General features: G+C 39.9%; 2 protein-coding genes across 2 annotated transcripts; both read left to right on the top strand.

The window, feature by feature from the left end:
- Positions 1 to 244: 244 nt before the first annotated feature.
- On the top strand, positions 245 to 26,048 carry LOC128602046 (receptor tyrosine-protein kinase erbB-4-like). The gene is made up of 25 exons (XM_053615573.1): positions 245 to 314; positions 2,712 to 2,898; positions 7,550 to 7,684; positions 8,132 to 8,197; positions 8,492 to 8,610; positions 9,159 to 9,300; positions 9,500 to 9,613; positions 11,024 to 11,150; positions 11,586 to 11,659; positions 12,682 to 12,772; positions 12,883 to 13,082; positions 13,502 to 13,634; positions 15,609 to 15,702; positions 16,247 to 16,401; positions 18,633 to 18,677; positions 18,860 to 18,992; positions 19,142 to 19,264; positions 19,378 to 19,476; positions 21,849 to 22,034; positions 23,974 to 24,129; positions 24,263 to 24,338; positions 24,524 to 24,670; positions 25,026 to 25,123; positions 25,209 to 25,379; positions 25,498 to 26,048. Exons 1-25 carry the CDS (start codon positions 258 to 260, stop codon positions 25,804 to 25,806), a joined length of 3,237 nt encoding a protein of 1,078 aa, XP_053471548.1. The 5' UTR covers positions 245 to 257; the 3' UTR covers positions 25,807 to 26,048.
- LOC128602047 (uncharacterized) lies at positions 25,461 to 26,950 on the top strand. The gene is made up of 2 exons (XM_053615575.1): positions 25,461 to 25,759; positions 25,958 to 26,950. The coding sequence occupies exon 2, from the start codon at positions 26,107 to 26,109 to the stop codon at positions 26,713 to 26,715; it is 609 nt and encodes a 202-aa protein (XP_053471550.1). The 5' UTR covers positions 25,461 to 25,759; positions 25,958 to 26,106; the 3' UTR covers positions 26,716 to 26,950.
- Positions 26,951 to 27,907: the final 957 nt, after the last annotated feature.

Genomic DNA, 27,907 nt, shown 5'->3' with positions numbered 1-27,907 from the left:
AAACTAGCAGTAAAGATCCTGTTAGGCCACAATGGAATGCCTTCTTCAGAAATATATTTAGGATGTTCTCTATACCTGGACCGTAATTGACGCACCTTTTCACCAAATCTCAATGCAGTATGTTTCACGCATGTACCGTTATGCTTGTGTGTTAATTTACAGTGTGTGAGGGCACCGATAACAAGCTCAGCACCCTGTCAGATCTGGACCAGCAGTACTACACGCTGCGCAAGTTCTACGAGAACTGCGAGGTGGTGATGGGAAACCTGGAGATCACCAGCATCGAATGGAACCACAACCTGAACTTTCTCAAGGTGAGTCACACCAACGTTAAAAAAAAAAAAAACCCAAAAAACTAAACACCAGAAGGGCACTAGTGTCGATCATTGGAAGCCACTGCATGTAAACAATTCTTTCACGCGGGCTACTTGGGGACCTCGTGAGCAAAGTGCTGTGAGTTCAGAAGCCTTAGGGAGAGAGCTAGAGCTGAGGAAAATAAACCGATAACCTCACACATGCACACAAAGCTCTCTGCCTCTCGCACACAGATGACTGACAGCCGTCTCGGTTCAAAGACAGGAATGGGTTAGTGAGAGTGCTTATCACAAGGGAGCACAAGCTTGAAACAGCAGAGAGAGCGAGAGAGAGAGGGAGGGAGGGAGAGAGAGAAAGAGAGCTCAAACGTCCTCTTTTTGTATACTCTTTCTTAAGCCTCTGACAGCTTACAAACTCAACACACTCATGATTCAGAGAGACAAACAGTTATAAAGTAGGATGGCCAGCAATCAGCTTAAATTACTAGCTGTTATGCAAAAAAAAAAACCCCACAAAAAAACACCATCAATCAAGTCTTTGGCATTGTTTTTCCTGGTTGGATATATTTATTTAAACGTAAGGAACGTAAGAACACTGTTATATGAAAATTCTCATCTTACGAGTGGTGGCGCTTTTAACTCAGTTTAATCACACCAACCTATCGTTGATTATTTTCCTTTAACAGCGTGAGACAGCATGCGAGAGAGTGCCGTAGTGACGCCGCCTCGGTGTCCCACAACTCCATCATTGTAATGGATAAAAACTGGAAGCAGCATGAGTGGTATGGAGCCAGGATTAGCCTAATTAGCACTCGCTAATGGGGAAACGAGGGGATCGTTTTTACCTCCACCTCTCGCAAGTGTTCACGTCACATCGTACGCGAGGGTCCGCGCTTTCGTCGTCGCTGTGCCGTTTAGTCTATGAACATCCGGTGCGTTCATCAGGAGCTTTTCAGGCAACGAATCTCACGTCTTACAGTTTCAGTTTATGATATATTGTCCAACTTTTCCATCACAAGTTTGTATTTATGAGCTTGTTCAATAGTCCATTGATGTTAACGTTTCTATAGTAACAGCTTGTACATGGACGAGCCATAAATAAACATGCGCGAAGTTTTCACTATACGTCGGGCAGCGTTATTCTAAAACGCATGTGACATTTAGAACAATTCATTACTCACTACTCGTTAGGTGTCGTTTATTTCCTTGTCCAACGTGAAACAGTGTACAATGTCAGGATCTTGAAGTAGCTCTTGGAATGCTCCGCACATTGGCACGTTCACGTCTCACCCTGGGGATTTGCTGGAGAGTGAGCTGGATGAAATGAGAATGAGGCTTCACATCCGTTCCTTTTTATTTATCTATTTATTTTTGTATGTGGGTTGGGATAAACGTGCCCGCCTTTCTTTTGGCAAAGCTTTTCAGGAGCAGAACAAATTGCTTGCATTAAAATAATCTAATTTGGATAGTTTGTCCTTCAGCGAGATTTTTGCGATTGCGTTTGATATTGCAACTCTGACATTAACAGCGATGAAGCTTTTACTGGCTGAGGTTTTATCGCATTTGTCCCTCCTACCTCCGCTTTACCACCAGCAAGATGATCTCCTGACTAAACTTTTGTAAGGATTTGCAAGAACTTGTACAAAGATAAATAGCTAAAGCTTTAAAGGATAACCTTTTAAGGGTAGGGTGAGGAGTGGGCTACAGTAAGTGCTTGCTTGTTTATTTATTTATTAAAAAAAAAAATTCTACAAGTGCAAAAATTGCTTTCACTTATGAATTTTGCATGAGAGCGGGTTGAAATTCTTTTGGTGCCTTACAGACTGTAAACTGGAAGAGAAACTAGCATGAGATGATAAACTACAAGTAAAAGTCTCCTTTTGGAAACGAGCGCTAATTAGCGGGTGTATGTCATAGCAAGGAAGCCTTAGCAAAAGCTTTAATTCTGTCGAAGTTGACAGCCATTACACTTGTACAGCAATTTGGTCTTGATCCCAGATTCCTTTCAGATGTGCTAACCAGATATGAAAAGAAGTAATTCTTAATGTTTAACTTTACTAGGTTATTTATAGATTCGTGGTGGCTTCAGATCCAGAGGTGACCGTGGCAAGGAAAAAAACCCTGTGGACATCATGAGGAAAAAGCCGTGGGTCAAAAGGGAACCCGTTGTCTTCTGGGTGACATCAGAAAGTGGGATTATAAATCATTACAGTGTACTGGTGTAGAAGGCAATCAGTAAAGGCGAATAAGTGTGTTGAAAGATGTTCAGATTGGGATGAGCACAGGATCCAGTTAGGGACACATCATCTAGTCTTGGGCATAAAATGTTTCTGATCTTTATTTCTTCAATGTTGAAATGAATAGTTTTACATCTAAACGTGCTTTCCTCCATTCCAGTCGATCCGCGAGGTGACTGGTTACGTCCTGGTGGCTCTGAACCAGTTCGACTATCTGCCTCTGGAGAACCTGCGCATCATCCGCGGCGCCAAACTGTACGAAGGCCGTTACGCTCTGGCCATCTTCCTCAACTACAGGAGAGACGAATACTTTGGTCTGCGCCAACTCGGCCTCAACAACCTCACCGGTACTTGTTCTTTTACTTCTTTCTGTATCCACGGACGTGTCTTTTTCTACGGTTTCTCTATGTGCGTACTCTCTTGTAAGCGAATTCCCCTGGCATGGCTCAATCATCATGGCACCACTGTTATGTTTAACAGGGTTTGCTCGTTTATTGTCTACAGGAATAATGATAATGAGTTTTTATTAATCATGTATACATTACAGCACAGTGAAATTCTTTTCTTCACATATCCCAGCATGACAGGAAGTTGGGGTCAGAGCACAGGGTCAGCCATGATACAGCGCCCCTGGAGCAGAGAGGGTTAAGGGCCTTGCTCAAGGGCCCAACAGTGGCAGCTTGGCAGTGCTGGGGCTTGAACCCCCGATCTTCTGATCAGTAACCCATAGCCTTAACCGCATATCAAACCTTTGTTTATTCTGTCCCAACTGCTCAAATAGAAACATGGAATGCGACTTTATATGATATATAGGAAATCAGCATTTTTTTTTTACTTTTTAGGCTTCCAAGTAAAAAACTCCTGTGAGAGTTCAAGGACAATATTGATGTGTAAAAAGAAAAGTCACTGAAGTAATAGTCGCCGTATTTTCATGTGTAAAGATACAATTTATTATATATCCGTTGCAAAAGATTATGGGATATTTTACCCGTTAACGAACAACGCAGTGCAAGTCTAATATCCGGCTTATAAATATTACGACTGCTTGGTAGTCTAAGATTTAAGGAGTAATATGCTTTTATTATTTAGTAGAAAGTATTACACACACACACACACACACACACACACACACACACACACGTACACACTATAGGAGACAGTGTAAGAACTGGGACAGTGGTATGTATATGAGGTTGAGTAGGTGAAGGAACACTTCTGCTTCCTTTATACCCATGCGCAGGACTGCAGTTCATTCACGACTCAATAAATTCCCCAAGATCATGAAATATATATTACGCAGGGGTCCAAGTGGCATCGGCACCATCCCATCTGTATTCAGTTCACTTCCTCGACTGCTCACTGCAGAGGATGCAGGAAGTATGAGAATCTGGGTCTGAAGGGACTCTTGTTTATTTTCATTTCATTTCATTTCACTGGAAATCGTGTAAATAGTCTCATTTACCAAAAAAAAAAAAAGTGTTACCTTTACCATTTACCTTTAAGCGTTATGCTAGATTTCTACATTTAATTTTTTTTTTTTTTTAATGACAGCGCCATTGAATTTCGAAGTCTCTGAAGGTGTTGATTAGTTTTCTATAACAGCAGTTCTGACAAAGTTTTTTGCTCAGGGGCGCTGCGATTTTAACATCTGAGAATCAAAATCATCCAACCCCTACTGGTTTATTTATTATTAAATCAGGTTTATTGTCAAAAATGTACAGACTTTCAACCGTTTGCAATGAACACATCAAACAAAAGCAATTGAAAGAGTTCAACACAATGAATGCTTCAAACGGTTTCACCAAATTCAACTGAAAACGCGACTTATATAAAAGGAATAAAAATGAGAATAAGATTGATACGATGTAGAAGTAATTATTAAATGGATTAAGATGGTAACTGTTACAATGTTACGATTTTCTGAGAGAAAAAAATAAAATCTGAGTTTTGGATCTATAGTACACTTTAGTAAGGCCAGTTACAAACTCAACATGGTTGCCATGGTGTATGCAGTCATTTATAACTGAACTTTACCGGTATTACATTCATCAGTATATACTGATTTTTATGTGTTGCATGTATAAATCTTTCATTTGAATATTGAAACATGGCAATTTGCTGATGCTTGAAAACTTTTAAAGAACAACACACCTTTTAAAAAAAAAATTCTATCACTATTGGAATGTCCGAGATACAGGTTAGTTCCTGCTAACACTTTGGTTACACTTAAGCAAACAGTCGTTCCCTTAACAAATTTTTTTTTTTTTTTCCCCCTTTCTTGAAGTTAATAAAGCAAAAAAAAAAAAAAAACAACCCAAAACCCTCAGCTTGTTATTTTGGCGAGAACTCCTCTATCCTGATATCCCGAAAAATCCAACAGTGCAGTACAATATGACGTGTTCATTTCCAGAGAAACGTGTTTTCTCTGTCGAAACCGATAATGCAATTTGTTGCCGTCTATTCACGCTGATACTTCTCGACCGTCTCTCTCGCTCGACTTCTAAACCAGGCCGATGTATGGACGAAAACATGACAGAGTCTGATTAGCTCAGGAGCAGCGGGACAGTGTTGGACAGAATCTCATACATATAAATCATATTCAACCAGCTTTGATATCATGCGACCAGGTTGATCTCGTTTTTCCTTTGGCCCGTAGTACTTTAATAGACACGGCAAACAAACAGGAACATCTAAGACTCTGGAGATCACAGCTCCATGCAAGCTCAAACGTAAAGTATGTGCTTCTAAAAAAAATAATAATAAAAAAAATAATAAAAAATAAATAAATAAATAAAAAGGCCACCATCACTGAACGAGTGAATGAAGGCTGCGTCCCAAATCCGGTAGAGTAGCGTCCTTCCATCCTGACTTCCTTTCATCAAACCACCACCAATCTACACATGAAAGCATAACTTTAATGTGTTTACTCCTCCCAGGTATTTGATTGAACCATCTGTGAAAGATAGAAAAAAAAAATCTCAAGATAATCATTATGCGATGTAACATTAAAGACAGAAACGATTTACTTACATGGCTACGATATGAATGAGACGATGGCTAACAGTGAAATACTGCAATCACACAATGTTGTTATATTCCTGCACGAAGAGTCCTAGTTGTAATGATCACATTAATCACAGGTTTCTTGTAACAAAATGGCTGCCATGCTCATTATTCATCAGTGCATAGAATAGCACTGGATACAGCACAGCCTATTATTCTGTACTTTGCACGATTTTATTGTGTGCACAGATTAATGAAAACATGAAACACTATAATATCTTCTGATGTTCTATGACATGGGGAATTTTTTAGAAATGGTTTAAAAACAAAAAAAAAGCGAAAAATTGTAGATGGGGGGGTGGGGGGGGCGGGGGGGCTGTTGTCCGGAAGTATCTCGGCCTAAACGACAGTTTTAGATTTCATTCTTGTGCTGCCTTGGCAATGCAGGGGTATAAAGAAATTAGGCCGGTCGGCTTGGCGGGAAAATGCAGCACGTCAGGTGACATCAGAAAAGCGTTCGATTCCAAATATGGAAACAAATAGCTTTGGAGAGATTTTGTGCCAGGCTTCTATGTATACAGAGAGTTGGGCCGAATAATTTGGCATATTCAGAGCAGGTTCCAGTTTGTCTTGCCAGGTAGTTTGCATTATTGATCAATGCATTTTTGGATGATATAAAAAGACCTTTTTTTTATTATTATTATTTTTTTTTAAATAGTTCCTTTTGGGAACTATTCCAAATAGGGAGACAAATTGTTTTGGAGATGTTTTGTGCCAAGCAGTTTATAATATCACTCAGTAAGCGGAATCTTTTATGAAGGCCCCTCTTTTCATATTCAAAGCAGGTTCCAGTTTGCCTCGCCAGTGTGTTAGAGACCGTGTGTCTCCATTCTTTAACCTGGACGCTTTTTTATTTATTTATTTTTATGAAAAGGTTTAAGATGCTCCAAATTTAATTCTCTAATGTGTGGCATCCTGTGTGGAATTCTCAAGCTTTCAATCTTCCTGTCTCAGTGTACGCTTAAATCCAATGCACGGGATGTTCTACATAAATGTGTGTGTGTGGGGGGGGGGGGTTCTGCCTATAATGTACTCGACTTTAGATACTTTATTCAAACTTGCCTTGGGAGCTGCCTTCCAAAGATCATATCGTGTAGGAAGCCAGTTTAACAAACACTCCACTTCGGTTAACAAACTGGCAAAAAGTCGTTTTTTGAACTATATACTTGTAGAAAACTTCTGCAAAGTTTGACCAGGTGAAGAGATTTTCCCAGGCTGCCACATACACGATGTTCACAACGTGACGGTTTAATCATATCCATGACATGAGTAATGTTCGAACAGTAGAACTTTCCAAATTCTGAAGTCCTTTAAGGTTCCTGCTTGAACGTCTCAGCTTTCGTCGATTTCGCGATCTATAAATTAGCGCGAACAATAGAGGAACGCCTCGTTCACCGTGTTCATCGTTTAATCCTTTAAAGCCTGACATATTTCATCCTGACTCATTATGAAATAGTAGGATTTGAGGAGGTCTGAAACACGATTACAGTTTAGGAGGCTGTGGGAAGAAGAGCGGCTCCTCCACACACACAGTTGCATTAGCTCATTCATTCGTCATGCTCGACAATCACGCCCGTGCTAGCTCAAGAATCTAAGGAAGTTAAGGAGACTGCAGGGTTTCTGTGTGGAGTAAACGCAAACAGGTTCTGAATACGATGAACTTTCCGCTATGTAAATATATATGGATGTAACTTTTGTAGAGGGTGTGGATTTTGCAAATTTCCTACATAGAAGGTGTGTTCTTTGAGAATCGGTAGATATAACGGGGCATTTATTCTGTCCTCTGGCTTCACCTGTAGATTTAAATACCTTTACTAACGCAGCGTATACACATAAACAAGACATGCGATGACCATGACGTTAATCTAGATAAGATTCACGCTACAGATCTGGGTTAAATATATAGCAGCTCTGATTTTCAACCTCCTCCATCAGAGATCCTGAACGGTGGCGTGTATGTGGATCAGAACAAGTTCCTGTGCCATGCAGACACCATCCACTGGCGGGACATCATGAGGAACCCTCACGCCGAGCTGCTGGTGGTGCCGTCCAACAACAGCGGCAATTCGTGTGAGTAAATCCTTAATAGATATTTACAGCTTATAACAGATTCGTCGTTACTTTACAGAAGGTGGTCATTTACGTATAACTGATTCATTCGAAGGAACTATGAGAACAAGAGCTCGTGTAGATGACCGTTTTAGTCATAGTACGGTGGACGCATTACATAAACGGTTTAGAAAAAAAATACATTTATAATTGCTAACATTTAACATCTTACATAAGAAAGTCTTCAAGGAAGGACGTGCACTATGAAGTGCTTACAGTAACTCCACTTTATTGCACAACTTCACTGAGGATTTTTTTTCCTATAGCATTACGACAAAGTGTTGTAATTCCTTACTTAGTACTACTTAGTATTACTAAAGTCCATTTTATATATATATATATATATATATATATATATATATATATATATATATATATATGTATTTATATAACTTTTTCTTTTTACAGGTAGACGATGCCATCGAACCTGTAACGGACGCTGTTGGGGCCACCAAGAGAATCAGTGCCAAATCTGTAAGCGTCCTAAACAAAAACACACTCTCTGTTAACATGCAAACACACCGTGTTTTCCATGAATGTTAAAGGAAACAATCCAGGATCAAAGACAGGTTGTATTACAGACCCGTCATCCGATCAGTACCAGACTAAACAACTGTGTTTGTTGTGTCTTTACATCGCATTGCATCGAGAGCCATAAACAAAGTTTATCTTTTATCTTTTGATAAAACAGGCTTTTGGACCCAGCTGTATATAAAGTTAATATATCTGGTGTAAGTGAAATGTTGTGTGTGTGTGTGTGTGATTCAGTAACGAAGACGGTGTGTGCTGATCAGTGCGACAGTCGTTGTTTCGGTCCGTTCGTCAGTGACTGCTGTCCCCGCGAGTGCGCTGGAGGCTGTTCAGGACCCAAACACACCGACTGCTTTGTACGTCCTCTTTCTTTTCGACTAATAAAACACACTGTTGTACCATATCACCATTACATATTCTTTTTATAGTCTGTGTGTACAGTACAGACTTATTCAGACCTTCATGGTGGTGTTATAAAGTGCGTTTTAAGGCCAGCGTTTATACAAATATGATTCCCGAACGGGTCATTTGTAATGCCGGGAAAGTAACGGCACCTCTGCGATAACGTTGTCATTGTTGTTTATCGCTTCCTGAGTTTCGATTACTTCAGGTTATTGCTGCATGCACACAGGGATGGTATACATGCCTAGATTTTAATTAGAACAGCATTTCACTCTTTTACATTATGCATTGGATCAATTGTTCATTATGTTGTTGTTGTTGTTGGTGGTGTTTTGTTTTTTTTCCACATGTGAACGGTGTTAAATTAATAAAACGTAATGGTTTACGCCAAAACGAACCTCAATCGTATGCCTGGCGAATGATTCAATGATATGCTTAGTTCCTTTCTAAACCCAGTGACCTTTAACCTCTTGATCATGTGTAATTGTGTTTTTTGACGTAGGCTTGTACGAACTTCAATGACAGCGGCGTTTGTGTGTCTCAGTGTCCTCAACCTTTCATCTACAACCCGATGACCTTCCAACTGGAGCACAATCCCAAAGTCAGATACACGTACGGAGCGTTCTGTGTCGAGAAATGTCCACGTGAGTGAGGCGGAAACGAGGCGTTATCGAATAAAATGTAAATGATATAAACGAAGAGATAATGTGGATTTTGGTTGGCGTTCTTGCTCGAGAATGCGTCCTAGAGGGTTTCGTATAGATAGAAAATGTCACGACTTGTCTTGGGTGTTGTCTTGGATATTTTAAAATCTTGAAAACGTTCCACTTTGGTCTCCTCCAGACAACTTTGTGGTGGATCACAGCTCCTGTGTTCGAGCCTGTCCGAGTAACAAGATGGAGGTGGAGGAGAACCACATCAGGATGTGTGTCCCCTGTACTGACATCTGCCCTAAAGGTGAACATCCACCACTCATTTGAGCTGTAAAAATGCACCAATTATAGTAAATCTGACTGTTGATTCCATTGAAAAGTCTGAACTTCAATCCTATTCTGAGCTCATAACATCTAAAGCTATTAACTAGGCATTTTTTTTCTTAAAGTAGAAGTAGGTAACAAAGATCTAAAATAAAACTATCATATTATTTTGCACAACAATTTTGGATTATAATCTACAATGACTGAAGGTTTCTTTTTTCATTCCGTCTACTCATGTAAACATATATTCGTTCACTAGTCTGGCTATCTAAAGGCTAACGCTGATAAGTATGATAGCTTATAATTGTGCTGATTCTGCAATAGCAAGTAAGGCAAACGTTGCTCTAGTGGAATTCTGTAGAATTTCTTATTCGGATACGTCTAACGAGCGGTAATTCACTGGCAATGCGTTCGGCACATCACAATTAAAAACTGTCAAAATGGCGGTGGTTGTTACCGTTATGGGAATCCATCAGTTTAAAGGTTTGGAGTCCAAATAATATACAATGACGAAATAGTAACTTTATAGATTTCAATTATGAGATATTGCATCAGAATCACGAGATAATAACTTTAGAAACAAGACAGTAAGTCGAAATAATGATATCGGATCATAGTAGTGAAAGAGTGACTTGAAATAATGAGATATAACAAGATTTAACGATAAAATAAGACAATATTACACAAAGGGGGAAAAAAGTTCATTGAATTTACTTAATTAAAATGCGTGCGTGAATGAAGTGAGATTTGTTTTGTTTTTTAATGGACTTTTTCTCGTGTAATGTAATTGGATCGCATTAATACTTACATGTATTGATCGCACTCATTCTGCATGGTTCGCGGTAATTAGAAACTCGTTCAAATTCAATTTACTACTGAAATTGCATTTTGATGAAAAACTTAAACTGCTATCAATTTTTACTCTATTTAAGCTATACACAATACGTTTCAGCGTAGATCGAAATAGCAGCATAGCACTTCAGCTTTTTGCCAGAGCCATATCTCCCTGCAGCTCTTGTCTGGTTTCTCACTGAGGCTAAGTAGGGTTGAGCCTGGCCTGTACCTGGATGGGAGACCTCCTGGGGGAAAACTAATGTTGTGCTGGAAGTGGTATCAGTGAGACCAGCAGGGGGCACTCACCCTGTGGTCTGTGTAGGGCCTTATGCCCCCACCCAACTATGTAAAGCACTTTGAGTGTCTATAAAAGCGCTATATAACTCAAACTAACTAACGTTTTATTTTATTCACGGCTTGCGGGTCAAAACTTTCCCAAGACAACCAACGCAAATGAAACGAGTCCTGTCTTTCGCTTGAGCCTAAAGCTGAAGCTGTTTGCAGCTGGATATTTATCAGAGTTTGAGTGTTTTGTTGGTGTGTGTTGGTATTTGAGTGTGTGATGGAATAGGGACAGGCAGTCTACACACGGCTCAGACCGTTGACTCCAGCAACATCGACAAGTTCATCAACTGCACTAAAATCAATGGCAACCTGATTTTCCTCATCACTGGAATTAAAGGGTGAGAAACTTCTCTCTCTCTCTCTCTCTCTCTCTCTCTTTCTCTCTCTGAAACGTACAAAGACTGGCAACACGATCTATGATATTTTTTGGTAAAGTAATCCATCTCTGAGCTTGATTTCCCCAGAGTGTGTTCAATTTTCCGCAACAGAATTTCAATTTTAGTTGAACTTTAGGGCTTTGCCACTCACATACTAATTTTGAGAACCGTGAGTCTATCCACCTGTATTACAGGTTTTTTTTTCCCTTATTTGACAGTTTCTTACAGGCCTTCATTCAACAAGATTGTCAGAACTCATTTAGTGTTTTCTTCAAGCTGCCTCGTCGCTCTGAGACGTCATTAGTCCATTCCACTCCATGAGCCATTTTAACCCTCACTCTGAAGTGCTGGACTATTTGCTTCCCGCCTCTGATGTTTCTCTTCGCCCCCTAACAGAGATATGTACCACGGGAGCAGAGCTTTGGACCCCGAGAGACTCGGCGTGTTCCTCACAGTTAAAGAGATCACAGGTGAGGACCAGCTTTCAGTTCTACACCACTTTACACACTATATAGTGCATTTGGGGATCTAGAGTATGTCAGCAGAGTAGTAAATAATAATTAATAGTAAATAAAATGCAACAACAACGAACTGATAAATAAACGAAAATAAAATATATTATAACATGCAATAATGTCGACTAAAATGAAATGTACAGTATATTTCAGAACAAAATATACAGTGATTATTAAAATAGATTACAATAATTGTGCAATAATATACACAATGAAAATGTCTAATCTAATTTAATAGACAGTACAAATACCAAATAAAATGGATTATGAAGTGTAAAGAATTATAGAAAATTTAATGGAAATCCAACAACAATTTAACATGCTATAATAATACAAATAAAATAAAACAGATGCAATTGATATATCAGTAGGATTAGATAGTGTTGGCAATAAAAAGGTAAATAAAAGTGTGTTTTTAATAATATAATCTAAATGATCAAATATTAGGCTACATACACCCGGGCACTTAAATTTTTTTTAATTATTTATCTATATTTGTATGTAATTTTTGAAATGATATCTTCTAATATTTCTTATTTAATAGATGAATTTATTGAGAATGGTGTAACTGTATTTTATCGGTTTGTTCAAATTGAATCGAACTATTATATTTCCTGCTCTGTCGTTCATCATATTAAACTCGTGCCTCTGACTGTGTCATGCAGCTAATGGGGCGAAACGTTCTTATAATGGAAACGGCGGTATGGAGTAAAAAGTAATGGCGCCTCTCATGCTGAACGCTCGTTATTTAAACATGTGATGATTTTTGCTCGCCTTCTAGTTAATAATAAAACCCTGCGTTGTATTATTATTATTTTTTTAATCAACTTTTCTCGTTCTGTTCCCTTTGTAAGTGTGTATTTTCGTGCCATGAAAAAAAGAAATATTTGAAAAAAAGAGACTGTGTAGAGTACGAGGAGGAAATGTCAGTGTTAAATGTCTGCAGCGTTGTCTAATAAAATCCAGTTGATTTTTAGGGTTCTTGAACATCCAGTCCTGGCCGGAGAACATGACGGACTTCAGCGTGTTCTCCAACCTCAGCGTCATTGGAGGAAGGACTCTTTATAGGTGAGCGCAAAAGAATATCGCTTTTTGATCAGGACTGATTTAGTTAATTAACCCTAGAACTACGTTATTAAGGGTTATCGTTGAGTGTCGATGTCGCTTTCTTCACTCAGCGGCGTCTCGCTGATGATCCTGAAGCAGCACTGGATCACATCCCTGAGCTTCCAGTCTCTGCAGGAGATCAGCGCCGGGAACGTGTACATCAGCAACAACAGCCAACTGTGTTTCTACCACACATTGAACTGGACGAGGTTTTTCCGCTCCGGCAGTCAGCGAGCGCTGCTGAACAGCAACAAGGAGACGCAGCAGTGCAGTGAGTGCACAGCACAGCATCCGACACCAGACTCATCGCCATACCCTCGACATCTAAATGGCCAATTTACTGTGGAGAATACAGTAAAAATATTTGTGTTGAGCTGGATTGATATGATAAATGGATATGTCTGTTTATGTCTAAGGATACTCAGGATACTTTTTTTTGGGGTGAGCTTTACCTTTTATGGAGTTTTGCAGGTGTCATTTAATGTGAATATATATTTTTTTAAAAAAGAATTGTTGCTGTGGTGTAAGAGGAATAAAGCACTTCAGCACTATAACAGCACCCACCATGGTGCTTTAAGACAAAATCACTTTCTGTGACATTTATAGCTGTGAAATTGTGACTTAATTACCTGTCATAAACTATTTTTATATAAGGGTTTATATTTATATACATGTGTGTGTTTTTCCCAGTTACAGAGCAGCGTGTGTGTGATAAGCTGTGTTCAGAAGCAGGATGTTGGGGTCCCGGTCCGGACCAGTGTGTGTCCTGTAGGTACTACAGTCGCGGGAGGACGTGTGTGAAGTCTTGCAACCTCTACCACGGGTCAGTGTGATTGCTTTACGCTAGACTAAACCTATATATATATATATATATATATGTACATTTTGTATGATTCTACCTAACAGCATATGTTTTATTCCTCTGATACCATAGCAACTGGACAACGATTACAGTTTTTAAACTAATGAGAGAATGACACCTTGTACTCTTTTTTTTACACATAGTAACATTTAATGTTTTGCAAAACACAAAAGTGATGTTGCGTTGCTAGCATCTACAAACACTGTCATTCCCTCACCAGCCTTTTAAGTTAATATGACAAACATTCTGTCAACCCGGTTTACATGAAGTCCCCGTGGAGCTTGTTGCTATAGAAACGGTAACTTGTCAGAACGAGTGGATTGATATAAACCTGCGATTTCTTCCAAAAATCGGCACATGGACTCGACTGTAACGCTAATACGCAACCGAGCGTGAAATTGTAGCCTAAGGAAAAATAAATAAATAAATAAATAAATAAATAAATAAAAGGAGAAATTAACATCTCGTTCCAGCAGGATTACTGAAAGAACGGCGCTCCTTTTGTGGTTTATTCATTAAAACAAAAGATATTCCCCCACCGTGTGTCGACTGTGAATGTGGCTGCACTGTGAGACGCATGTTCGTTTAGCTCCTGACAGCGCCCGCTGTCTGCCGGTGAGCGTCTGATAAATAGAGACGACTTTGATAAGTTTGATTTGCGTTCTCCGACTCGTTCGGTTTATTTCACACTTTTCCTTTCGCCTCTGGAGGTAATACATCTGCGGTCCTTTTTGGTGACTTCACGCTTGCAAAGAGAAGATAATCGACATTTTAAACACGGCTCGAGCGTCGTTAACGCCTTGAAATATCAAATATTCGCTTATTTTCTGCATTAGTCTGTGAATCGGTTTAACATCTCATGCTTGAAACATCCTTTTCCCACACAATCGCCCCTACGTTGCGTCGTCCTAATTTCCTGAAGATCACGCGAAGAAGAAAAGTATGTTCTGTCGGCCTGATTCCGTCGCTGTTGTTGTTTACTTTCAGTGATATTTTCGATATCCCCAAGATGAGCTCACTTTGACGTTACTGTAATTAAGCACATTTTGTGTGTTTGCTAATTCTATGCGGCCCTGTGTGTGCGGAGTTTGCATGTTCTCCCCGTGCTGTGGGGGTTTCCTCCGGGTACTCCGGTTTCCTCCCCCAGTCTAAAGACATGCATGGTAGGCTGATTGGCGTGTCCAAAGTGTCCGTAGTGTATGAATGGGTGTGTGAGTGTGTATGTGATTGTGCCCTGCGATGGATTGGCACCCCGTCCAGGGTGTACCCCGCCTTGTGCCTGATGCTCCCTGGGATAGGCTCCAGGTTCCCTGTGACCCTGAAAATGATTAAGCGGTAAAGAAGATGGATGGATGGATGGATGGATGTGTGCTAATTCTATGCTAAACACTTCGACCGTGTTACTCATTTAAGAGCCAAATGCAGCCTTTCAGCAAAGAAATCTTGTTAAAAAAATAAAGAAAGAAAGAAAGTTTGCCGGGATGGGTCGAGAGTGCTTTTTGGGAATGATTTCATTCAATTGTGTATTTGCTGACAAAATCATCAGTTAGCTGTCATTTAACATTGAAAAACTGGAAGGAGAAAAAAATCCTATCCATGTATTTGTCAGTCTTTCAGGATACAATGGAGGGACGGCTATTTGTGCTTTTTGTTTCCTTTTTTTTTTACCCCTCTCTCAGTGGAAGGAAAGTGAATTATTCATGGTTCATCTCCCAGCACCGGAGAGCCGGACACTCTGAGCTCTGGGTTTAGAGGAGCTGAAACAGTAAGGAGAAGGAAAGAGTCGTAGTTTTGAATCTGCTGATGTTCATGGAAACCTGAATTGCTGTTTATTCCAGTACTTAATATGACACGAAAAAAACCAGAGATTTTGGTGGTCTTGCTAATGCTGTGTGTGTGTGTGTGTGTGTGTGTGTGTGTGTGTGTGTGTTACAGAGAATTTCGGGAGTTCATCAACGGATCGGTGTGTGTGGCGTGCGACAGCCAGTGTGAGAAATCTGGAGATAAAACACTGACCTGTCACGGACCAGTAAGAAACTAAGCGTTCTTTATTCTTTCTTTCTTTATTTATGTATCTTCCTCTGTCTCCATCTATCTATCTATCTGTCTGTCTATCTGTCTACCCATCCCTCTCTGTATCTCTCTTTATCTCTGTATGTCTCTCGCTCTGCCTCGCTGCCTCTCTGTGTCTGCGTCATCTCTCTTCCTCTTTCTTAGTCTCTCTCTCTCTCTCTCTCGCTCGCTCTTGCGCTTTCTCCATCCATCTCTGTGTCTGTCTCTATCTCTCTGTCTCTGTTGGTCTCTTGTTATGTCTCACTGCCTCCCTCTGTCTGCCTCTCTCTTTCTCGGTCTCTATTTGTCTTTCTGTCTGCCTCTGTCTAATTATGTATCTGTCTCTGTCTTGCTCTGTCATTCTGTCTGTCTCTCTCGTTCATTATCTCTCTGTCGGTCTTCTTTCTTCTCTATCTCTATACCTCTTACTGTCTCTTTCTGTCTGCCTCTCTCACTCTCTACACACCTGTCTCTCTCTCTCTCTCTCTCTCTCTCTCTCTCTCTCTCTCTCTCCTCTTTAGGGTGCAGATCAGTGTATGAAGTGTGTTCACGTGAAAGACGGGCCCAGCTGTGTGGAGAAATGTCCTGACGGGCTGCAGGGTGGCGACAGCTTCATCTTCAAATACGCCCACAGCAACAACGAATGCAGACCTTGCCACACCCACTGCACCCAAGGGTGTGTGTGTGTGTTTTCATTTCTGATTAATGCTGATAAACTAAGTGCTCCAACACGTGACAATTGAGAAAAAAAAACTGCAAATGTGCAGCACACTGTAATGAACCATACGGAATTAGATCACTCACTCATGATGACATCATTTCCTCGTAATGAAGCAGCAGCAGCAGCCTGAGTTTAATAGCGATAAGTCTGCATGCTATGTTTCCCTATTAACTTGTATACTGCACTGAATCCAACACAGAATTAAATCTCTAAATCACACTATATTAAATGTACATCTGCTGTGGATTGTGGCTATTATTCTTGGCACCCAGCAGAGATTTTGAACCTGCCTCAGAGTTCACAGCTTTAATAGAAAAGATTTTAATTGGGAGTAAATGGTCCATTAGAGCTTAGTGTCACTGTGAGGAGTCCAGCTGAGAGATTCAACTCTCTGTCACAAGTACATTCTGGGTACATGGCCTCAACCTGATAAAATGAGGGATATTATAAATTGTATAAATGTTTTTTATATGATAGATTAGTGTACAAGTAAAACCTTTTTATATATTACATAAACTATTAAATAAATGTTATGATCATGCTTTATGTTGCATCGCATCACACCCTCATTACCTCATTACTGCAAGCAGCAATTATCGGCGTTCAAGCCATTTAGGGCCCTTAAAGATGTTAAAATATATTTTTTAATATTGTGCAATCTTATAAGCACCTAAATCAAAGAAAAACCAAGATGATTTTAAGAAATATCGGCCTTCATTAAGCTCATCTAATAGCTGCTGAACATTGATTGACCAATGGCAACCAAGTTTTTCAAGATTCACTATTGTCCCCATATATGCTGATTGGATCTTGGACAAAGACAATTCTTGCAAGATTTATTTATCATGTGTATTGGACCAATGTTTCCACATTTAGTGCCAGTTTAATGTTTTGTTCTATTATAGCGCCACCAACTGGTCACAATCAGTCATTTTTTTAGATCTGGCCTCCGATTGAGCCCATATATAAGTATCCCAAGTTTGGTGAAAGTATCTCATTCTGTTCAAGAGTTACAGCCATTTTAGTAAAAGATACCACACCCACTTCAAACGTTTTGATGTGCCCTTGCCTAGGGTAAATTAAAAGTTCAACCTTTTTTGACAACTATTGATCTAAATAGTCCTAAGAATTGTCATGCAATAGTTTTGTTTCAGTTGAGCGAAAAACCTAGGACTAGTTCACAAAACCCTGTTTTCATCTTTACTTCTGAAAGACTCTGTTTCTCTAAGATACTCTTTTTATACCCAATCATCTTACTGACCTGTTCCCAATTAACCTCCAGCTGTTTCTTTTTTACTAACAATTACTTTTCCAGCTTTTTCTTGCCCCCATCCCAACTTTTTTGAGACGTGTTTTTTCTTAAAATGGTACATTTACTCAGTTTAAACATTTGATATGTTTTCTATGTTCTATTGTGAATAACATACGTGTTTATGAGATTTGCAAATCTTTGTATTCTGTTTTTATTTACATTTATTTACATTTTACACAGCCCACACAACTTTTTTGGAATTGGGGTCGTAAGCTTCACGAAAAATCCAAGATGGCGGAAATGTTTTTTTTTAATTTCCAATGATGGAAAATTTTCAATGACGGAAATTGAATCAAAGATGTAAGTTTTGTTCGTCTGGTCAGTTAAGTAAAAGTGGCCATGCCTACTTCCTGTGTTTTCGCATACAGTAGCGAAAAGTCGAAACTTTTTTTGATAACTTTTCATAGTCAGACTCCATAGATTCGTTTGGCACTGGTTTGGTCCCAATGAGAGGAAAAACCTAGGACCAGTTTACAAAAGTAGATTTTACAAAAAATCCAAGATGGCGGAAAATTTTTATAGGCGGAAATGAAATCGGAGATATACGTTTTGTTCGTCTGGTCCCAAGGATTCCAGACATAAGACACTTGAGTCTGTGACAAACGGTTCAAAAGTTATGGCCATTTTTATAAAAAATTCTCACTCTAGCGCCACCATCTGGCCGATCAGGCCGATACTTTGCAACGCCGTAGTAATGCCGGGGGACTATCTTCCCTCAAAATTTCAGTTCTCTATGAGTTACAGTTTGGTCTGCACAATCAGTTTTATGGAAGAATAATAATAATATAAATCCTTACAATAACAATAGAGTTTCAGCCCTTCGGGCTTGAACCCCTAACAATAATAATTTTACACATCGCTTTGTGTGTTTCAGATGCACTGGACCTCGGATTCAAGACTGCATTGGAATGATGGATAGGTAATAATAATACTAAGTTATCGTTATTATTATTATTACTATTATTATTATTATTTTACTTACATCCGCCCATGCTAGAATGAAATGCCAATGAACATTTGTTTTAGATAAAACGCCTTTTATTGCTGTTCTGTCACTTCAACATTTTTGGCTGCCTAAACCTTAGCCGTTTTTCATTGCAGGACTCCTCTGATTGCAGCCGGAGTGATCGGGGTGATGTTTGTGCTCGTAATCGTGGCGCTCGGTTTTGCTGTTTATATCAGACGCAAGAGCATTAAGAAGAAGAGAGTGTTACGCCGCTTTCTGGAATCTGAGGTACACTTTACTGGTGTGGGATATGTTGTGTGTATATAAAGGTGTGTAGTATATGTAGTGTGTAGTGTATAAAGATGTATAGTGTGTATGTGAGTGTGTTACTGATCTGGGATAACTGATAACTGATCTGGGATCTGTGTGTTGATCAGCTCCTGGAGCCTCTTAAAACCAGTGGAACTGCAGTGAATCAGGCTCAGCTGCGCTTACTCAAGGAAACTGAACTCAAGAGGGTGAAAATCCTGGGATCCGGCACCTTCAGTACTGTTTACAAGGTAATAGAGAGAGAGAGAGAGTGTGTGTGTGTGTGTGTGTGTGTGTGTTTGTGATAAATGTGCATATATTATTATTCTATAAAATATCTTAATATTTTTTTTTTCTCTATCAGGGCATCTGGATACCAGAAGGTGAGAGCGTGAAAATCCCAGTGGCCGTAAAAGTCCTCAATGAAACTACAGGACTGAAATCCAGTGCCAATTTTCTGGATGTGAGTCGCAACAACGCTGTTTTCCATGCACATACAGTGCCCTCCACTAATACTGGCACCCTTGGTATATTTGAGCAAAGAAGGCTGTGAAAAATTGTTTATATTGTTTAACCTTTTGATCTTTTGTTAAAAAAATTCACAAAAATACTCTGTTCTCATGGATATCAAACAATTGCAAACACAACAAAGGTTTATCCAAAAAAAAAAATTTATTAAAAAAACTTTGTTAAATATAGGTATGCAACAATTACTGGCACCCCCTATGAATTCATATGAGAAAAATATATTTGAAGTATATTCCCATTGATATTTTACATTTTTTAGTATACCTGGGTGACTAGGAACAGGAAATTATTCAATCTTGACTTCCTGTTTCACAGGGGTATGAATATGAGGTAAGCAAATTCCCAAATTCCCTTAGTCATTCATAACAATGGGTAAGACCAAGGAATATAGTTGTGACGTGTGGCAAAAGGTTGTTGAGCTTCACAAAATGGGGCGTGGCTATAAGAAAATAGCACAAGCATTGAAAATGCCCATTTCCACCATCAGGGCAATAATTAAGAAGTTCCAGTCAAGTGGAAATGTTATGAACCAACCTGTAAGAAGACGCACTGTGAAAAGGATGGTTCGTGTGGCTCTATCAAATATCAACAGATATCAAGATCAAATTAGATCAAAAGATGCAGGCTATTTGACGGTACCTCGAATAGTGAAGGCTACAGCAGGGGGAAGAGCTTTCTCTAGAGCCCCACAGTTATGGAACAGTCTTCCTATTAGTGTTCGGGACTCAGACACAGTCTCAGTGTTTAAGTCTAGGCTTAAAACGTATTTGTTTACTCAAGCCTACCCTGAATAGATTCTGTTCTACTACTTCGCAGTCATAATTATCTTTTTTCTCCCTCTCTCCTTTCGCCGAGCCCCACACGAATTTATGGAGATACTAGAGATCCATATCCTTTCTGCCTCTGGATGGAGCTCAAATCTTCTTTAATTCCAGACTGCTGGGACTACGGCTGCTCCTAAGGCCATACAGACTTCATATAAATCCATAATGAACTTTTTCACACTAACTGTTGTTACCCAGATGAGGATGGGTTCCCTTCTGAGTCGGGTTCCTCTCAAGGTTTCTTCCTCTTAAAACATCTTAGGGAGTTTTTCCTTGCCACCGTCGCCACTCAGTGGCTTGCTCAGTTGGGATAAATTCGCACCTTTAATATCTGTATACCATGTTGATATTTCTGTAAAGCTGCTTTGAGACAATGTCTATTGTAAAAAGTGCTATACAAATAAAATTGAATTGAATTGAATTGAATTAAATGAAAACCTGACTGCTCTTGCCAGAACGCTTTAAAATGGGCCGTGGTTGGATCTTCCAGCAGGACAGTGATCCAAAACATACATCAAAATCAACACAAAAATGGTTTACTGACCACAAAATCAAGTTCCTGCCATGACCATCACAGTCCCCTGACCTGAACCCCATAGAAAACCTGTGAGGTGAACTGAAGAGGAGAGTCCACCAGCGTGTAGCTCAAAATTTGAAGGATCTGGAGAGATTCTGTATGGAGGAACGGTCTCAGATCCCTTTCCATGTATTCTCCAACCTCATCAGGCGTTAAAGGAGAAGACTCAGAGCTGTTATCTTGGCAAAGGGAGGTAGCACAAAGTATTGACTAAAAGGGTGCCAATAATTGTTGCACACAATTATTTATTTTTTTTTTGCTAAACCTGAGTTGTGTTTGCAATTGTTTGATATCCATGAGAGGAGAACATTTTGCGATTTTTTTTTTTTTAAACAAAAGATCAAAATGTTAAACAATAAAGACAATTTTACTAAGGGTGCCAATATTAGTGGAGGGCACTGTAAATCTCAATGCACACATGCCAAGATGTTTGGGTTAATATATCTACGTAACAGAAAATGTCTTATCATTATTAAGAACAAATATAAACAATATTCTTGCACATGCACTCTAAATAAGTGCATCACACACACACACACACGCTCTCACTAATGGCGGTCACCTCTTCTGAGAGGCGAGGGAGTGCTAAATACACTCTCTCATTATTTTTTTCTATTTACTTCTTTCACTCTATAAGGCTTAGTGGATAATGTTTAGTCTGGGATTTGAAAGGACGGATATCGATGCCCTTTCTCTTTTTTCATAGAGCACTGAAAGTCTTCGTTCTTTGCGCTTTCTTACTTTTCTTCAAGGCCAATGTTAATGCGCAGCCTTTTCTATCCATTCAGGATTAAATAATAGGGGAAAAAACCAACATCTATTAAAAGCATTGCATGGTAAAGTGAACGTTAGCATCGTGTTTTCCATCGTGTTCTAAACCTGCATCTGATGTCCCATCCCCCTAAGGAGGCTGTGATGATGTCCAGCATGGATCATCCGCACCTGCTGCGTCTGCTCGGGGTGTGTGTGAGCCCCAACGTGCAGCTGGTGACCCAGTTCATGCCCCTCGGCTGCCTGCTGGACTACGTTCACGAGCACAAGGACGACGTCGGCTCTCAGCTTCTGCTCAACTGGTGTGTGCAGATCGCCAAGGTAAAAATCGTTTTCAAATAAATAAACAAATAAAAGTCTCTGTTATTTACAGAATAAGTCTCATCGTCCTTCATCGAGAGATTCATTATTAGGGGTATAGAGTATGAAGTAACTGAATATGAATGCAGCCAAAAATACCCTTTTTTTTTTATTATGATTTTTTTTTTTTAGATTATGACTTGCTCCTGCCATGAATTTTGTAATTCATAAGCATTAGAGAGACGCTTCAACTGCTCTTTGAGTAGCTCAAAAGTCGACAAAATGCCCTTCAATCAAAAGCCACAATCACAATCAGCTGGAGGAAATGAAGGAGGTTCAGACTTTTACCAGTATCGTTGCAGTCTGAGGAAAGTGGTTTGCTTGATTTCTTCTTTTTCAGCAGCCACTATAAACCGCCATGATAAATTCATGCTAGTCTGGTCCTACTCTACTCATCCGTCTCCCCCACACTACGAAGAATTTGGAAATCAGTCTACAGCGCATGTCTTTGAGATTGAGATCGAGAGAGGACACCGGAGTACCCGCTGCTATTTATTGCTGTGAAACTCCCGCGTGGATTATTAAGACTGTGATGTGTTTATTTTTGAGACTCAAGCTACCGTTGTAAAATGCCATCTTTCTATCATGCTTGAGTGTTTTTTTTTGTTTGTTTATTTTGTTGTTGTTTTTTTGGCATGACTTTCTTCCCCATATCCTGCTCCCTAACCTGTGACACTGTCGAGCCACCTGTCCACTGTGAACTGACGGCTTGAGAAGAAGAGACTCGCACCGGCTCTTCGTCACTAAGAGGTTCGGACACCGACTTAATGACTTCTATCAATCATGCGCCCGCCCGCGACACGTCCCTGTTGTCGGAGGTTGTCGCGGTCATGCCGCAGCCCGACTGGTAGCAGATCCTCATTTAGAGACGTTGTGTGGCACATGGAGGAATTATAAATGCGTTTATGGTGTAATGGAAGCGTAGTATGTTTATATAGCAGGGAGGATTCTCCAGTATCTCCAGCTGAACCAGGAATGCTGGCTGTGGTGCCATCTCATTGCATAATGGATTATTGATGAACTAATTAACCATGGAGGTACATTTTGATTGGCTATAACAGAACCACGCCACGCATAGTAGGATGTTGTGCATCTTTTTTTTTCTGTTCTTGTTTCTGTGTGCCCAGTTAGTAAATTAAAACGCTCAATAAAGCTGTCAAGAAAACCCTGGCATCCCAACACCCGGTGATTCCATGCAACCTCATTTCTCTCATATGAGTATACTACATTTTCTATGTTTCCTTTTTTTTTCTAGAAGCCATCTTTGGCTTTTGTATATACTGTAGATATCATCATTACATTTTTTTTTTGTTTTAAAAACAAAGCCCAATAATTGCCAACTGAGTACTGTTTGATCTAGAACAAATGCACCAACAGGTTTAAATCCTAACAGACCACAATTGTTTTTGGACTGTGACTGATTCATGACCTTCTGTTCCCAATGAAAGGAACCTTTACGCCGCTTCCTTTTGCTCGCCTTCAACCTGCTTCCAATATAAGAGGCGTGCCCAGGGCTGGCTGCTATGCTAATCAGCGTCAGCAGGTTTTGATCGGGGCGCTCTGCTTTTCATCATGCCCGTCTCTGACGGAATGTGTACAGACGGCTAAAGGCTAGCAGTGTGCAAGCAGCGAACCGGACCTGCATTGAGAGAACATTTGAGAAGGTGTATGTGTATCTCTATGGCTTATATTTGACTATATAAATGTATTCAGACGTGAACAGGAGAGCAAGGCACGAGATGTCCTCACATCCTGATTCGACATCACACGACAGAATATAATACGACAGGGCTTAATACAGAACCCTGAGGCACTCCTTCTTCAAAAATATACTTATAGAGTGAGAGAAAAGACAAAAAAAGCATGCTTGCATTAATTATGATGACTTGTATATTTTCAGGGTATGGTGTACTTGGAGGAGAGAAGACTAGTCCATAGAAACTTGTCCGCCCGTAATATTGTGGTGAAGTCCCCAAACCACATCAAGATCGCCGACTTTGGACTTGCGCAACTACTGGAGGCCGATGTGAAGGAGTACAACGAAGATGAAGACAAGGTTAGAAAGTCTATATCAATTCACGATGACTGTCTTTAAACTTGGATATGAACACGATCAAACCTATAGTACAGTACAGTACTGCATGTATTAACGCTACAGAATAGCCATCTGTGTGCCCATTCACGTGCAGATGCTCATCAAGTGGATGGCGCTGGAGTGTATTCACTACAGAAAGTTCACGCACCAGAGCGATGTTTGGAGTTATGGTAAGGGAAATAAGGCTCTCCGTGAGTGGTTTACCACTTAATGCTCGCCAATTATGCAAATTATCCGTGCTAATTCATGCCTCCAAGGTTGCCGGGATTTTTCTTGAGTAGAGATGCCTGAGAAATTCTTTCTCGTTAGTATCTAGATCACTGTATATCACCATATATAGTATTTATTTGATCAGGAGTGACCGTCTGGGAGCTGATGACGTTCGGAGGAAAGCCGTACGATAGCATCCCTAATCGCGAGATCCCGGATATTCTGGAGAAAGGAGAACGTCTGGCTCAACCTCCTGTATGCACCATAGACGTCTACATGGTCATGGTCAAATGTGAGTTTGCGGACAAATAGAAACGCATTGTATCTAAATATAATTATACGCCACGCTGATTCGAATCGCCATACCGTTAACAACCAAACTGCAGTAAACTGATAGAGATGAGTAATTACTGTTGTAGCTTGAGCCTTAGAGAGGGAAGTGGAAACATCCAAATGCAAATGCTTAACAGGGATTAAAAGGTTCTATCAGTTAGCGGGATGGATAGTTGCCTAGACAAAATCGAGGAACTATGGACGAAAAGAAAAGAATTTCCCGTTTATTTACATCGCATCGATTCATATCCTGCTTGAAAGGCCCGCTTCGTTTTGTGACTCATTTAACGATCATTCGTTAAATCCCGCTCAAGGTTGGATGATCGATGCTGACAGTCGGCCCCGGTTTAAAGAGCTCGCTACAGAGTTCTGCAGGATGGCAAGAGACCCTCAGAGATACCTAGTCATTCAGGTGAGTAGCAGAAAGACAATTTCTCCTCGTAGTTCTGACACTTTACGCTTCTGGAGAATATTGGCAATACTTTTTTTTGTTTCAGGGTGATGACTGCACAAAGCTGCCCAGTCCCAACCACAGCAAATTCTTCCACAGTCTTTTGGATGAGGATGAATTTGGAGACGTGATGGATGCTGAGGAGTACTTGGTTCCTCAAAACCCCGATGCTCCGGTTTCCTCCCATCCATCCAGCCCTCATCTGGATTCCAGTCTGGTGAGACATATCACTACTGTATCTTCGATCCCCCCCCCTTAGCTAATAAATCAGACACTGGATTAAGAGTTTTCTTTTTTTTTTATCTTTTTTCGATTCCATATTGATTGACATACAGGGACTGAGTGATGCGACAATAGGAACACAGAGTTGTGAGGCAGCCACATCGTCTGGTGAACTGTTTTTCCCAGTGAGGCCAGGGAAGGAGGAGCAGCTCTGTCATGGAAAGCTAAAGAAGAAGCTCAGCACCGCCTTTGTGGAGGACAGCAGCTGTCGACGCTACAGTGCAGATCCTGCTGCATTCCTGAAAGAAAGAACACAGAGGAGAAGTGTTGATGAGGACCGTTGTGTGGCTGCCAGGAATGACAAGAGTTCCTCAGGTAGTCTCTTCTGCTTTTGCAGTAGTCCAGTGTTTCATGCTGGGTGAAAAATAATAATAATAATAACAGTAATAATAATAGTAATAACAGAACCTTGTGTTATGTAGGTGGATAGATCAATAAATTGTGGGCTTCTCCACTTTCGTTCTTTGTGCTCTCATATTAAAAATGCTGGGGGTTTTTTTCTCTAAACTTCAGACCCTATTGAGGAGAATCCTTTCATCACACATCAAAAAAACAGAGAGATTCATGCACTGGATAACCCAGGTTACCATGGCAACCATGATGGACAGCTCAAGATTGAGAATGAGAACATTAACGCTCCTCTAGACCACAACGCAGATGAGATGATCCAGGAGACACTGAAGAAAAGTGGGGTTTCGCTTCCTCTACTGTCCAGGGCAACAAGCAGGACTACAAACAGCCACATCAACCTCAGCACTCAAACAGAGAGACCCCATGTTCATTTTACACTTCCAGCAGTTCAGCCTCCTCAAAGTGGACCGGTGAGTCAAAATGGCCACCATCTCCTTTCAGGTCACGGTCTATGTATTGATCATCCCAGTAAGTGTGTCCTTCCTTCAGTAACAGGACAAATATGTCACATCAGCCACCAAATCCAGCCTGGTTCTCCTGGTCCTGCTCGCATCTCACACCAACATGATGGTGTTAAAAGTAGCACCACTGTTCTACCGGGCCATGCGGTCCATCAAAGCAGCACAACACAAACAGGTCATGCAGGAACAAGCAAGAAGTCCTTTCGCACAAACAATCCAGAGAAGCAGCATCACAGCCTTCCATCCAACATTCCACAGCATCCTCCAGATCCCTCGCTGGTCTGCAGGAACACTTTCATCTACAAGCAGAACACCCGTGAGAACCCATCAGAGTCCAGCATGAAGCCGGGAACATTTCTGCCTCCTCCACCATACAGGCATAGAAACACTGTAGTGTAACATCTACAATCATTCATGTTCCTCAGAGACTGCTTCTTGTACCAGCACGTAAAAAAAAAACTCTGGAACTCACCTGAAGATATAGCGGATTCCTCAACATCATCCCATAAGAAGATCCCGCATACCGTACATGTATATGTATAAATATCCAAACGAGTGCGAGAACAAACTCTACATTTCAGACTTTTGTACCTCTCCTTCATCCTGTGTGTGGGTAACATTAAAACTTTGTAAATTCCAGAACGATATTGGACACTTTTATAGTATATTTTTTAGAAAAACCGAAGGCACCAGATTGTTTACACATCACTCTTATATAAATAAAAGGTAATAAAAGTACCTGGAAATGTGTATATATATATATATATATATATATATATATATATATATAATATATATATATATATATATATATATATATATATATATAGTGCTACATGAGAATATGTGTGCTGTTCTAAAACAGCAAAGCCTTAATCAACAGGCTGGTTAATCCTCGTGGATGTTATTTAATAAAAATGTGGAGCGCTGAGACATTTCCAAGGTGCAATTGTGAATAACGAGAATTGTGAACGTCTCGCCGTTTGGCTTTTTAAAACTAAATAACTGAATGTTTTCCATCTCAGTGTTGTAAATCTATGTTTAACATGCGGTAGTATTCCTGGTTGTGGACTGGCACAGTGTCTTTTATGATGTATATTTTTGGATTATCATCATTACACAATAAAAATTATTATGGTTTAAACGAGCATTTTCATCATAAATGTGCAAACTTTTCCCAGCAATTCAGATTCAGATAAAGGAAAAATGCCTGCACTGCTGTTTATAAGAAAATAAACAACGAAGAGGTTTAGTTGATGAAGCAAAGTAACTGTTACTACCCTGAAGTTGATTATTATTTTCACCAACCTCTCTTTTTATTTTTTTTTTTGTCTCTTGAAGCAAAAAAAAAAAAAAAAAAAATCAGTTTCTTACTGAGAAACTGCAAAAAAAAAAACCCAACCTGTTTTGTTCTGATTTAATATCAGAAATTAGTTAGCAGGCCAAAATCCAGCTGAGTATGTTGTGTAAAGTGCTTATCACATATTAATTAACCTATTACATATCTGTCAATCATTAAAATAATAATTAATGTTATACGCACTTTAATTAATAAAGTAAATTTAAATTTAAAATTAAATTTAATTTAATT

This window comes from Ictalurus furcatus, chromosome 26 (genome assembly GCF_023375685.1).
Source record: "Ictalurus furcatus strain D&B chromosome 26, Billie_1.0, whole genome shotgun sequence".
NCBI lineage: Eukaryota > Metazoa > Chordata > Actinopteri > Siluriformes > Ictaluridae > Ictalurus > Ictalurus furcatus.
The sequence above is the reverse complement of the archived record's forward strand: the minus strand, read 5'-3'. Positions and strand labels throughout refer to the sequence as shown.

Bases quoted from the DNA above. Each gene is read 5' to 3' on its own strand.
- LOC128602046 (XM_053615573.1), top strand. From the start codon at position 258: ATGGGAAACCTGGAGATCACCAGCATCGAATGGAACCACAACCTGAAC. The intron at 7,685-8,131 runs GTGAGTAAATCC...TTCTTTTTACAG, and splicing joins CAACAACAGCGGCAATTCGT to GTAGACGATGCCATCGAACC. The intron at 11,151-11,585 runs GTGAGAAACTTC...GCCCCCTAACAG, and splicing joins CTCATCACTGGAATTAAAGG to AGATATGTACCACGGGAGCA.
- LOC128602047 (XM_053615575.1), top strand. From the start codon at position 26,107: ATGATCCAGGAGACACTGAAGAAAAGTGGGGTTTCGCTTCCTCTACTG.